The sequence below is a fragment of the Coregonus lavaretus genome (assembly GCF_964263955.1).
Source record: "Coregonus lavaretus genome assembly, chromosome: 27".
Classification (NCBI taxonomy): Eukaryota; Metazoa; Chordata; class Actinopteri; order Salmoniformes; family Salmonidae; genus Coregonus; species Coregonus lavaretus.
Window position 1 is genome coordinate 27,955,337 of NC_140014.1, and position 14,984 is coordinate 27,970,320.

Sequence of the window (14,984 nt, forward strand, 5' to 3'; positions counted from 1 at the left end):
AGTTAAGGCTGTAGAGATCATTGGGTCTAGTTAAGGCTGTAGAGATCATTGGGTCTAGTTAAGGCTGTAGAGATCATTGGGTCTAGTTAAGGCTGTAGAGATCATTGGGTCTAGTTAAGGCTGTAGAGATCATTGGGTCTAGTTAAGGCTGTAGAGATCATTGGGTCTAGTTAAGGCTATAGAGATCATTGGGTCTAGTCTAGAGCTATCACCTTCCTCAAACAAACACCACTAGGAAAGACTAATAAACAAGCTATTTTTATTTCCATTTTCATCAGGGCTTTCCCAGGGCAGAAGGTGCTCACAGACTAGTGGAGGCTAAAACTTGACGGTATATTCATAAAACATTTAGCCACCGTACACCTCAGGTAAGTCACATAAAAGCCAGTCTACTTTATACACTAGAGACCCAAACACAGAATAACAACTATAAACCTAAAAACAGCTCAAGATGATAAAAGAAGCCTGGGACTGGGAGACTGTCTTGGCTGCTAACGATTGTCCCCACACATGCCAGTGAGTGGTTTGTGTGTGTGTGTGTGTGTGTGTGTGTGTATGTAGAGTTGTTTTACGACTGTGCTGATAGCCAAGCTGCCATATTTACTCCCCAGCAGCCACCCAATAAATACCAGACAGATCCCTCTGCCAGCTACCAATCACCAGGCCAGGAATGAGCTTCATCAAAGCAAGGCAGGAGTGTTTGTGTGTTAGTGAATGTGTGTTTCTGTAGATGAGACGCTGTGTGTGCGACTTTGCAAGACAGCTGTGTGTGTGTTAGTGAATGTGTGTGTTTCTGTGGATGACAGGCTATGTGTTTGCGAGGCAGCTGTGTGTGTGTGTGTGTGTGTTACTGAATGTGTGTGTTTCTGTGGATAAGAGGCTGTGTGTTTGCGAGGCAGCTGTGTGTGTGTGTGTTACTGAATGTGTGTGTTTCTGTGGATGAGAGGCTGTGTTTGCGCAAGGCAGCTGTGTGTGTGTGTGTTACTGAATGTGTGTGTTTCTGTGGATGAGAAGCTGTGTGTTTGCGAGGCAGCTGTGTGTGTGTGTGTTACTGAATGTGTGTGTTTCTGTGGATGAGAAGCTGTGTGTTTGCGAGGCAGCTGTGTGTGTGTGTGTTACTGAATGTGTGTGTTTCTGTGGATGAGAGGCTGTGTGTTTGCGAGGCAGCTGTGTGTGTGTGTGTTACTGAATGTGTGTGTTTCTGTGGATGAGAGGCTGTGTGTTTGCGAGGCAGCTGTGTGTGTGTGTGTTACTGAATGTGTGTGTTTCTGTGGATGAGAGGCTGTGTGTTTGCGAGGCAGCTGTGTGTGTGTGTGTTACTGAATGTGTGTGTTTCTGTGGATGAGAGGCTGTGTGTTTGCGAGGCAGCTGTGTGTGTGTATGCTCGCCATCGGCACCATTTAAGTTAATTTAGCGGAGGGCCTTTCAGGGCAGTTTTTCACTAATCGGGCCTGACTGAGATCTGCAGGAGTGATGGGGATTGGAACACTAAATAACTCCATCTTACTAGTGACTGGGGGAAGGTCCTAGCCAGTCCCCTGCGTCAGGCAGAGTGGTTACAAATCCTCAGCTCTTCAAGCAGCCAGGGCCAATAATACACCTGTCATAGGTAGCCAACATCCGACTCTGGGCTATGAGTGATTGAAAAACACAGTTTAACTAAAGAGCCAATGGATAGGAGACTTCAGTTGTTGCTCAAACTTTAAATGCTATCCGTCTATTGCCTTGGTTTACTCAAGTGGCTAGATATGAGTATTCAATTTAGTGTTTGTTTTTTCATCCAAAAGCTTTTTGCCAGACAAGTTTGATCTTCACAATATATTAAATTATGAAACTCAATATCATCAATGGTTCTTATGACCAGTATGAGTTCAGTTTATTGTATTAGTATACAAACGTCAGTAGCAGACAAGAGGTAAACATTAGACAGTAAATGTTCTTACCATAGTGAGTCCAGGCTGCATTCCAGCACGGACGGCCTCAATCTGAGTTGGTGTAAACTGGATGGTATTTCTGTTCAAACACACAAAGTTATCACTCACAGTTAGAGGTTTTAAGGAATATGTTGAAAACTTGAGAAGAAAAAAGAGAGCTGTTTTCAACCAGCTCTGTGGCAATTAGTGATGGGGGAAAAAAATAAGATAGTTACATATCGCAACATTATTTTGGACGATATTATATCAATAATTTGACTCCAAGTATCGATTTGAATTTGTTTTTTTATAAAGAAAAAAATGTATTTCTTTTTGCCAGGTAGAATTAGCTAGCGCTAGCTGGCTGAACCTGCGCCAGAACTCTGGTATTTTTCATCCTATAGTTTGTTCTCCATCTTGTTTTTAAATAGTGAGCCAACATGTTTTCACTTTTATGACACATTTTTGACTGATCAAAACACATTCTTCTCATGCTCTCTTGTCGCTCATCAGCAGACATATAGTGAGCAATATGTTTGGAACATCAAATCACAATAAAATTGCAGTTACAAATCGCAGTACATTTATATGTAGAACTGTGAAAATAGCAATACATACAGGCACCAAAGTATCGTGATAATATCGTATCGTGAGGTCCCTAGCAATTCAAAGCTCTGTGGTGATGTGTTTTGAAACCCTCATGAACAATGTTTCAGTTAAGGGACCAGAGGAGTTGCTGTTTAACTAACAGGATTTCATTATCAAAGCGCAACTGAAGAAGCTAAGTTACCATCAGATCAGATTAATGCAAATTTAATTAACTAAAAACCCTTTAATTTCTGTTCAGTTATGATTAAGATTGATATGATTAAGATAAACAACCTAATCTGTTTTGATCTACTTTGCTACAGGGCTAAAATGTCAGGAAATAACCTAACCAAACAGAACCAGCAAAACATTACACTGCAATCAGCACAAATACCCAGAGCTCACGCTAACACAGCAAAACAAAACACACCAACCTGAATAAATAGGAATCAGTATAAAATGTCTGACAGAAACGTCAACATTTTAGAGCATTGCGTTTAACAGAGCAGAGGTTGTTTTTGCTCTAGGTGGGAAGGTTTGCTCAGTAAGTGTCCTCAAGGCATTCACTAGTTGGGCTAAATTTGGTGCAGGCAGGCACGTTAGTGGTGGAAACACACAGGCCCTGAGAGGAGGCTAAACAAAAGGTGGGTGAGACTTGACTGGCTATAGAGAGAACAAGGACTTGACCTCTCTGCGGTGCCAAGTTTGCCCAAGCACTGCAAGGGCTCCTGACCTCTACTGGTTGACCCGGGAACCTGGACCCTCACCGTTTGGGCTGGTTGTAGGGGTAGGGCCCCCGGTTGGGTGTGACATGAGGCTCCACTATAAGCGTTTTGTCTTCCTCCTTTTTCTCCTCCTCTTCATCCGAGTCTGCTTTCCTCTTCTTGCCTTTGTCGGCCCTGTTCTGCACAGGGAACTTGATTCTAGGGTGGGAAAAGAGAAGAAGGTTGAAAGATATGTTGCAGTTGGACCACATAAGACAATAACCCCAACCCTACTCCATCTGAACCTTGACCTCTGACCTGAAGGGGGGTATCAGCAGCTCAGGGTTGTCCTCAGTGACCTTGACGGTGTAACCAGGGAAACAGGACCTCAGGTGGTCTATGGACAGGAAGGTGTCATTGAAGTCCAGGGAGGAGATCTGATTGGGTATCTTGGAGTAGTGGGCGGAGCCCGTGTTGCCGTAGCCCAGGATGATGTCATGGAGCCATTCTGGGACCACACACTCAGTGTTCATCAGGTTCCTGATCGTCTCCAGGACAGCCTGGTGGACAAAACAAGGGGTGGAGAAAATGATCAGATATCAAATGGTTAATATGTACCAAAATCTGATCAAATGTGAAAAAAAGAGACTTGCCTGCATGTCAATCACATTTTAATGAGTTTTCAACTATGTGATATCCTGTGTGTGAAATACTTGAACATCTTCCTTTTCATTTCATTTTGTGAAATGTAAAAAACAAAACATTTCTTCTATCAAAGCATTGATGGGATTTTGAAATGACAGTAATGAGCTTGTGTTAGGGCTGCACAATACGGGCAAAACAGCTAATTGTGTTTTTTTTTTACTGCGATTGCGATTTGACTTGCAATATGTTAAAAACATTTTGGTGATCTGTTGGAAGCATAGTTACTATTCTATTCTAATTATACAGTTGGAATAGATTTGGCACTTAGAATAGAGAGTTATTTGGCATGACAACAGATTAAAAAGCCAGGGAGGAGTTTGTTGTGACAGGGTAGGAACCAATATGTTGGTATGTGTTTCCCAGGGGACAATATTTAGAATTGAATAGATGTTATTTAGGACAAAGACTTCAGAATATGCTTAGTTATTCCTCTCTGATTCAGAACATGCCATAGCACAAACATGACTTTTTCAACATTTTGCTACGTTACAGCCGTATTCTAAAATTGATTAAATTAATTTTTTCCTCATCAATCTACACACAATAGCCCATAATGACAAAGCAAAAACAGGTTTTTAGAAATATCACATTTACATAAGTATTCAGAGCCTTTAATCTGTTGAAGCACCTTTGGCAGCGATTACAGCCTCAAGTCTTCTTGGGTATGACGCTAAAAGCTTGGCACACCTGTATTTGTGGAGTTTTCGATCAGGTTCAAGTCCGGGCTCTGGCTGGGCCACTCAAGGACATTGAGACCTGTCCCGAAGCTATTCCTGCGTTGTCTTGGCTGTGTGCTTAGGGTTGTTGTCCTGTTGGAAGGTGAACCTTCGCACCAGTCTGAGATCCTGAGCGCTCTTGAGCAGGTCTCCTCCAGACGTGACGCTGGACATTCAGGCCAAAGAGTTCAATCTTGGTTTCATCAGAAATGAGAATCTTGTTTCTCATGGTCTGAGTCTTTTGGCAAACTCCAAGGGGGCTGTCATTTGCCTTTTATTGAGGAGTGGTTTCTGTCTGGCCACTCTACCATAAAGGCCTGATTGGTGGAGTGCTGCAGAGATGGTTGTCCTTCTGGAAGGTTCACCCATCTCCACAGAGAACCTCTGAAGCTCTGTCAGAGTGACCATCGGGTTCTTGATCACCTCCCTGACCAAGGCCCTTCTCCCCCGATTGCTCAGTTTGGCCGGGCGGCCAGCTCTAGGAAGAGTCTTGGTGGTTCCAAACTTCTTTAATTTAAGAATGATGGAGGCCACTGTGTTCTTGGGGACCTTCAATGCTGCAGACATTTTTTGGTATTCTTCCCCAGATCTGTGCCTCGACACAATCCTGTCTCGGAGCTCTACGGACAATTCCTTTGACCTCACGGCTTGATTTTTGCTCTGACATGCACTGTCAACTGTAGGACCTTATATAGACAGGTGTGTGCCTTTCCAAATCCTTCCCAATCAATTGAATTTACCACAGGTGGACTCCAATCACGTTGTAGAAACATCTCAAGGATGATCAATGGAAACAGGATGCACCTGAGCTCAATTTCGAGTCTCATAGCAAAGGGTCTGAATACTTATGTAAATTAGGTATTTCAGTTTTTTATTTTGAATATATTTGCAAAAACATCTAAAAACCTGTTTTCGCTTTGTCATTATGGGGTATTGTGTGTAGAGTGATGAGGCAAAAAATTAATTTAATCAATTTTAGAATAAGACTGTAACGTAACAAAACGTGGAAAAAGTCAAGGGGTCTGAATACTTTCCGAATGCACTATACCAACACTGTATTAGAGCTAAAGTTTGCTAACCAGATTTGCCCTTTCTCAGTTAACTAGTTAGTATTAGTGGCTAACGCAAAAAAAATAATTTGGACTTGTGCAGCTTGCTAAGACTAACAAGCATTTTGCAGATAGGAAGATAAACTAATAGTATAATAAAGAAAAAATTGATTTATATTAGAAAGCAAAGTGAAAAGTAGAATCATTCTTGTTTACAGTTTTGACTGTGCATGCATTGTATGCAGAGTGAATTTACAGTGATAACTGCTGCCATGCTTGAATAAGTGACAGGGGGCGGGGCTTGGTGTGTGTGGGGAAGCAGCCTGTAGGAGAGAGGGAGAGAGACAGCAAAAGGAGTAAACTATGAAAACAGACTTTACACGCGGTTGAGTGGCGTTTTAAAATATCGCAAAAATATGGATCTCTTGCAATATGGATAATGTACATACAGCGAATGTAGAAAACATTAGGAACGCTCTTTCCATTACAGACTGACAAGGTGAATCAAGGTGAAAGCTATGATCCCTTACTGATGTCACCTGTTAAATCTACTTCAATCAGTGTAGATGAAGGGGAGGAGACCAGTTAAAGAAGGATTTTTATTCCTTGAGACAATTGAGACATGGATTGTGTATGTGTGCCATTCAGAGGGTGAATGGGCAAAAGAAAATATTTAAGTGCCTTTGAACGTGGTATGGTAGTAGCTGCCAGGTGCACCAGTTTGAGTGTGTCAAGAGCTGCAATGCTGCTGGGTTTTTCCATTCTCAACAGTTTCCCGTGTGTATCAAGAATGGTCCACCAACCAAAGGACATCCAGCCAACTTGACAACTATGGGAAGCTTTGGAGTCAACATGGGCCAGCATCCCTGTGGAACGCTTATGACACCTTGTAGAGTCCACGCCCCGATGAATTGAGCCTGTTTTGAAGGCAAAAAGGGGGGGCAACTCAATATTAGGAATCTGTTCCTAATGTTTTGTACACTCAGTGTATATTGCAATTTCAATGTACATTCGATAAATCGTGCTGCCCTAGCTTGTTTGCACGTCAAATTGACAGTAAGGGTCTGAAATTACATTTACCTACTTGAAACGACACTCAACATATAAAACACACATTCTTTCAAGCTCTTTAAAGGGGCTAAAACGCTGAGAAATAAAACCAAGATAGTTAGTAGCTACATTTCAATTTCCAAGATAAGTGGCGCTCTTAGCCATCTCTGCCAGCAGCAGCCTCCTCCGGTAGCGCAACCTGATCTAACAGAATGTGCATCGTACTACAGGCGTGCCTCCAGAGATGGATGCCTAGAGAGACGAAGGGAAGGTCACCCTCAGCCTCTATCTGGGGTCAGTGGGGTTGGATCAGGGGCCTTGAGCTGGAGGTAATCCTGGCTCACACTAAGGCTCTCAGCACCCAGACGGAGCAGTCTGAGTGATTGATCAGCCAGGGGTGGGGTGGAGTAGGGGGTGGAAAAATCAAGGCCTGGGGGCTGTGCTCAAATAAAGGGAGGGATGAGGGAAGGGTAAGAGGGAAGAAGCAATGGATGGATGGAAGGTGAGAGGTAATATGAAGAGAAGGAAGAAGGGAAGGAGGGAGGGATATAGAAAATACTAAAGGTTGTCTGGGTCATGTTTAATGTGCAGTAATACAGTCCTCCCCACTAACCTTGAAGTTGTTCTCCTTGGGTTTGCGTCTCATGATGATGTTGAAGGACTCATAGGGGTCCTCAGTGCCATTCTGGATGCTGTTGGTCATGTCCTGCTGGTACTGGTTAGGGTCCAGCCACACTCTGAACGTCCTGGTGTCTCCTCTCAGCTTGGGCTTGGGGTCAGGGCCTGGGGAATAGGAGAGGGACAACACATGGTCATTGTAGTACATTATGATACAGATTGCACAAAGACAAAACTTATACCTGTACATTTCCATCTAGAATAGGATAGCAGAAAAAAAAGTGAATTCAATAAAAAAAATATGACATGATTATTAATTTTAAAGGTTTAATATTTGAAGCTATTGATTTTAGCCTTCAATAATTTTTCGAAGCATTACTCTTTGCTAGAACAACTTACACTGAGTGTACAAAACATTAGGAACACCTGCTCTTTCCATGATAGACTGACAAGGTGAACCCTATGATCCCTTATTGATGTCACCTGTTAAATCCACTTCAAATCAGTGCAGATGAAGGGGAGGAGACCGGTTAAAGAATAACTTTGTGTATATCATCTCATGGTAGCTACAGTCAGCTAGTGTTGTATGGTTTGGAGGGGGGGGAACAGGAATGCAAAGCAGACTCTTATGCTATGCTTCCACAAGAGATCCACATAGCACGTTGGGGGTGATGAAACAACAGAAGAGCATTCATTTTCAATGAAGGAAGCGAAGTGGGCAGGGGGACCATTGGGCGATGCGAGCATGGGCGAGGGACTTGAACAGGGCAAGACCAAAGTTGGAATAAGCTGAACTTTATTCAATACTCCGCGACATCGTGTCATGACTGACCAATCGAAGTTCACTATAGTTTCCAGCCCCTACTGGATTGGCTGTTGATACCTAGCACTACCTAGCCTGCTTGCTAGCACCAACATGAGGGTGAAGCAATTGGTGGCTATCCGAATGTACTTGTTAAAAGGCCGTTAGTGATCGTGTGACATGCAACTCAACTAATCCCGGAATACAAAATTAATTTGGAGGTTTAATTAATTCTCAAGATTGTATCTACTATCCAATACATGACTAGTAGACACTAATGATGTATGGTGGGTATATGAGCCTGGCAATGTTCATAGTTTATGTAACAACCAAGGGGAGGGAGGGAGGGAGAGAGGGAGAGAGAGAGAGGGAGAGAGAGAGAGAGCGAGAGAGAAAGAGAGAATGATCGAGAGCGCAAAAGAAAGATGGAGCAAGAGAAATGAAAGAGAGGACCACTGTCCTTGAAATCAGAGAGCATTAGCTACATTGGCCAGACCCCCCCCAAAATGCCAGCCCATTTTAGAAGACATCGTATGCCTATAATTTCATAAATGCCAGGGCATCTTCCCTGGTCCCCGAGACAGCTAAGCTATCCTGGTCCAGGCCACTCATCTCCCATCTCAGCAACAAGACCCATTACATTCTCATGTGTCTCGCACACACAGGCCAGAGGCTTTAGACTGATTCCCATTGGAAGCCTCTGTGTGAGTTTGTGTGTCTCGCATTTCACAAACATTTAAATGGGATTCTTGCATGATGCCATAGTACAGAGCCCTGGTGGTGAAACAAGCCAGGTGGCCTCTGACCCATGCATTTCCTTTAAATCCGCTCTACTAAAACGAGTGTGGTGCGATTGACGGATGAGTGGGTGGAAGGAGGGCACTAAACCCACTGTGATAACAGGCTGAGGACAGCTGGAGAGCCAAGCAGGCAGGCAGGTAGGCAGACAGGTAGCCCGGCAGGCAGGTAGGCAGGCAGGTAGCCCGGCAGGCGGGCAGGTAGCCATTAGGGAAAAGTAGCCAAAATCAGATTGAGGTGTTTGTATCTTTGAGCTCATTCCAGCTTTACTTCACCTAGTTTCACAGTTTATAGCAAGTTTGGCCAGGTCAAAAAGCCCCCTTGTATAATAGCTTTTAAATCTCAATGGAGTTGCTGAGTAAATGGAGGATAAATAAATAAATCAAAATGATGGTGCCACTTCACACAAAGCGCCCGGCGATACATGTGACATGATTGTCCGTGGCTCGGCCCTGTGGGCATCTGAAAGTTTAAACAGCACTAGGCAACAGCACTAGGCTCGTTACTACATACACCCTGGCCCAGTTAGCACCGCTCTCTACATTTTTAATACAGTGGGAATATGGAGAGGAGAGAAGCAAGGGGACATAGTGGTTTGGTAGAGGTACACACCACCACATGTTCAGACAGGAGGAAGGAACACTTAGGATACCATGTCTGGAGGTTAACCTGATATTATATCCAGTGCAATAAACATCTCTGAGCTCTGCTGGTGGAAGAGGAAGGCTCTGGGTACAAGTTGCCTGTTGTAGGCGCAGATCTAGGACCAGCCAACCCAACAACAGATCTAGGACGAGCTAACCCACCCCACCTACAGATCTAGGACCAGCCAACTTACCCCACCTACAGATCTAGGACCAGCCAACCTACCCCACCTACAGATCCAGGACCAGCTAACCCACCTACAGATCCAGGACCAGTTAACCCACCTACAGATCCAGGACCAGCTAACCCACCCCACCTACAGATACAGGACCAGCTAACCCACCTACAGATCTTAGACCATCTAACCCACCTACAGATCTAGGACCAGCTAACCCACCTACAGATCTAGGACCAGTTAACCCACCTACAGATCCAGGACCAGCTAACCCACCCCACCTACAGATCTAGGACCAGCTAACCCACCTACAGATCTAGGACCAGCTAACCCACCTACAGATCTAGGACCAGCTAACCCACCTACAGATCTAGGAACCAGCTAACCCATCTACAGATCTAGGAACCAGCTAACCCACCTACAGATCTAGAAACCAGCTAACCCACCAACAGATCTAGGACCAGCTAACCCACCTACAGATCTAGGACCAGCTAACCCACCTACAGATCCAGGAACCAGCTAACCCACCTACAAATCTAGGACGAGCTAACCCACCCCACCTACAGATCTAGGACCAGCCAACCTACCCCACTTACAGATCTAGGACCAGCCAACCGACCCCACCTACAGATCCAGGACCAGTTAACCCACCCCACCTACAGATCCAGGAACAGCTAACCCACCTACAGATCTTGGACCATCTAACCCACCTACAGATCAAGGACCAGCTAACCCACCTACAGATCCAGGAACCAGCTAACCCACCTACAGATCTAGGAACCAGCTAACCCACCTACAGATCTAGGACCAGCTAACCCACCGACAGATCTAGGACCAGCTAACCCACCGACAGATCTAGGAACCAGCTAACCCATCTACAGATCTAGGAACCAGCTAACCCACCTACAGATCTAGGACAAGCTAACCCACCTACAGATCTAGGACCAGCTAACCCACATACAGATCTAGGACCAGCTAACCCACCGACAGATCTAGGACCAACTAACCCACCTACAGATCTAGGACAAGCTAACCTACCTACAGATCTAGGACCAGCTAACCCACCTACAGATCTAGGAACCAGCTAACCCACCTACAGATCTAGGAACCAGCTAACCCACCTACAGATCTAGGAACCAGCTAACCCACCTACAGATCTAGGACCAGCTAACCCACCTACAGATCTAGGACCAGCTAACCCACCTACAGATCTAGGACCAGCTAACCCACCTACAGATCCAGGAACCAGCTAACCCACCTACAAATCTAGGACGAGCTAACCCACCCCACCTACAGATCTAGGACCAGCCAACCTACCCCACTTACAGATCTAGGACCAGCCAACCGACCCCACCTACAGATCCAGGACCAGTTAACCCACCCCACCTACAGATCCAGGAACAGCTAACCCACCTACAGATCTTGGACCATCTAACCCACCTACAGATCAAGGACCAGCTAACCCACCTACAGATCCAGGAACCAGCTAACCCACCTACAGATCTAGGAACCAGCTAACCCACCTACAGATCTAGGACCAGCTAACCCACCGACAGATCTAGGACCAGCTAACCCACCGACAGATCTAGGAACCAGCTAACCCATCTACAGATCTAGGAACCAGCTAACCCACCTACAGATCTAGGACAAGCTAACCCACCTACAGATCTAGGACCAGCTAACCCACATACAGATCTAGGACCAGCTAACCCACCGACAGATCTAGGACCAACTAACCCACCTACAGATCTAGGACAAGCTAACCTACCTACAGATCTAGGACCAGCTAACCCACCTACAGATCTAGGAACCAGCTAACCCACCTACAGATCTAGGAACCAGCTAACCCACCTACAGATCTAGGAACCAGCTAACCCACCTACAGATCTAGGACCAGCTAACCCACCTACAGATCTAGGACCAGCTAACCCACCTACAGATCTAGGACCAGCTAACCCACCTACAGATCTAGGACCAGCTAACCCATCTACATTGGTAGGGGAAATGCAAAACTAACCTTGGATCCACATTGAGGGGTTTCATGTCCGAAAGTCTCCTTTGAAAGCCAAACCACAGGGGAAATAAGACATGGCAAGCCCAGTCACAGCTTCAATAGGATGGATTTGAGACTATGGCTGTCATGGTATTCTGGAGTCTAGAGATGCCCGTCATATAACATGTCCCAGTAAAATTAAATAAATAAAACATTGAGAGGCGTTCAGGTGCGATGGGTATCCCTAAAGTTAATGGAACGTTAATGCGAACAGGTCAGGTCTCAGTGTCACCATGACCACCCACCTAGACCTCAAGGGCTGGAGATTAGGGGGTCGGAGGAGGATGAGGGGAAGGGTGTGTGACATGAGTTTGTGAGTGTGTATGGGCGGGGTGTGGGTGTCTGTGTGTGACGGTGGGAAATATATGTGTATGCATGCACTTCTTTGTGTGTGTGTGTGTGTGTGTATATATGTACGCCTGTGTGTGTATAGATGCCCGTTGTGTGTGCCAGCCAACCTTCCTCAATGACGCAACCCTTGTCGTCAAGCATGCCCTGCACCTCGCAGCCCCTCACATAGGCCAGGCCTGTCTGCTCCACAAAGGGCTGGCGACGGTCGAAGCGTGTGCCATAGGGCAGGTTGGGCCGCACCGTGACCAGAAAGCAAACGTCGTGCTTCCGCAGCCCTGGGAGAGGTAAGGAGAGCGAGAGAATAAGAGAGAGAGAGAAAGACGGAGGGGGGTGGGGGAGAGAGAGAAAATGCCCCGTCAGCGCTCGGCTGATCTTTAAAACACGAAGCTCTAATTATACAAGGGGGAGGAGGAGGAGAGGGGGATGAGGTGAGCAGGGAGAATCACATCACACTCCTCTCAACTGAAAGACAAAAAGAAGGAGAACGTGGAACCGTAAAAGAGGTGTGGAGGTGGGAGAAAGGGGGATTCTGATAGCACTAGGCTATCCTGACATTGAGCCAGCCTCCTGCACTCTGAGGTTCGCTTCGTGTTGGTGGAGAGAAGAGACTCCTTTAGTAAATCTATAGATAAAAAGACTCAATCCACTAATTGACGAGCAGAGCAATTTCCATATCTTTCCCTAGCTTGAACTCCAGTATTTCATCCTTTATTTTTCGAAGCACAACTTACACTGAGTGTACAAAACATTAGGAACACCTGCTCTTTCCATGATAGACTGACCAGGTGAACCCAGGTGAAGGCTATGATCCCTTATTGATGTCACCTGTTAAATCCACTTCAATCAGTGTAGATGAAGCAGAGGAGACCGGTTAAAGAAGGATTTCTAAGCCTTGAGACATGGATTGTTTATGTGTGCCATTCACACGGTGAATGGCCAAAACAAAAGATTTAAGTGCCTTTGAACGGGGTATGGTAGTAGGTGCCAGGCGCACCGGTTTGAGTGTGTCAAGAACTGCAACGCTGCTGGGTTTTTCACGCTCAACTATTTCCCATGTGTATCAAGAATGGTCCACCACCCAAAGGACAACTGCGGGAAGCATTGGTCAACATGGGCCAGCACCCCTGTGGAATGCTTACGACACCCTTGTAGTCCATGCCCCGACGAATTTAGGCTGTTCTGAGGGCAAAGGGGGGTGCAACTCATTATTAGGAAGGTGTTCCTAATGTTTTGTATCATCTCTTGGTAGCTAGTCAGCCAGTGCTGTATGGTTTGATACAGCGCATTCGGAAAGTATTCAGACCCCTTTACTTTTTCCACTTTATGTAACAGCCTTATTCTAAAATGGATTAAAAATGATAATAATCCTGCGCAATCTACACACAATACCCCATAATGACAAAGATTTTTAAAACCAGAAATACCTTATTTACATAAGTATTCAGACCCTTTGCTATGACACTCGAAATTGAGCTCAGGTGCATCCTGTTTCCATTGATCATCCTTTAGATGTTTTTACAACTTGATTGGAGTCCGCCTGTGGTTCATTCAATTGATTGGACATGATTTGGAAAGGCACACCTATCTATATAAAGTCAGAGCAAAAACCAAGCCATGAGGTTGAAGGAATTGTCAGTAGAGCTCCGAGACAGGATTGTGTCGAGGCACAGATCTAGGGAAGGGTACCAACAAGTTCTGCAGCATTGAAGGACCCCAAGAACACAGTGGCCTCCAACATTCTTAAATGGTAGACTTTTGGAAACACCAAGACTCTTCCTAGAGCTGGCCACCCGGCCAAACTGAGCAATCAGGGGAGAAGGGCTTTGGTCAGGGAGGTGACCAAGAACCCGATGGTCACTCTGACAGAGCTCTAGAGTTCCTCTGTGGAGATGGGAGAACCTTCCAGAAGGACAACCATCTTTGCAGCACTCCACCAATCTGGCCTTTATGGTAGAGTGACCAGACGGAAGCCAATCCTCAGTAAAAGGCACATGACAGCCCGCTTGGAGTTTGCCAAAAGGCACCTACAGTGAGGGAAAAAAGTATTTGATCCCCTGCTGATTTTGTACATTTACCCACTGACAAAGACATGATCAGTCTATAATTTTAATGGTAGGTTTATTTGAACAGTGAGAGACAGAATAACAACAACAAAATCCAGAAAAACGCATGTATAAAATGTTATAAATTCATTTGCATTTTAATGAGGGAAATAAGTATTTGACCCCTCTGCAAAACATGACTTAGTACTTGGTGGCAAAACCCTTGTTGGCAATCACAGAGGTCAGACGTTTCTTGTAGTTGGCCACCAGGTTTGCACACATCTCAGGAGGGATTTTGTCCCACTCCTCTTTGCAGATCTTCTCCAAGTCATTAAGGTTTTGAGCCTGACGTTTGGCATCTCGAACCTTCAGCTCCCTCCACAGATTTTCTATGGGATTAAGGTCTGGAGACTGGCTAGGCCACTCCAGGACCTTAATGTGCTTCTTCTTGAGCCACTCCTTTGTTGCCTTGGCCGTGTGTTTTGGGTCATTGTCATGCTGGAATACCCATCCACGACCCATTTTCAATGCCCTGGCTGAGGGAAGGAGGTTCTCACCCAAGATTTGACGGTACATGGCCATGTCCATCGGCCCTTTGATGCGGTAAAGTTGTCCTGTCCCCTTCGCAGAAAAACACACCCAAAGCATAATGTTTCCACCTCCATGTTTGACGGTGGGGATGGTGTTCTTGGGGTCTTAGGCAGCATTCCTCCTCCTCCAAACACGGCGAGTTGAGTTGATGCCAAAGAGCTCGATTTTGGTCTCATCTGACCAC

The 14,984-nt window shown here is 45.4% G+C and overlaps 1 protein-coding gene across 1 annotated transcript in view; it reads right to left on the reverse strand.

The window, feature by feature from the left end:
- The window catches only part of LOC311102654 (RNA helicase aquarius-like), a gene marked incomplete at its 5' end in the record, with an annotated part of 127,971 nt that overhangs the window by 72,609 nt on the left and 40,378 nt on the right, over nt 1-14,984 (reverse strand). The window contains 5 exon segments of the mRNA XM_084144015.1: nt 1,944-2,013; nt 3,269-3,424; nt 3,524-3,765; nt 7,339-7,508; nt 12,275-12,442. Coding sequence (XP_084000141.1) covers nt 1,944-2,013; nt 3,269-3,424; nt 3,524-3,765; nt 7,339-7,508; nt 12,275-12,442 — 806 coding nt within the window.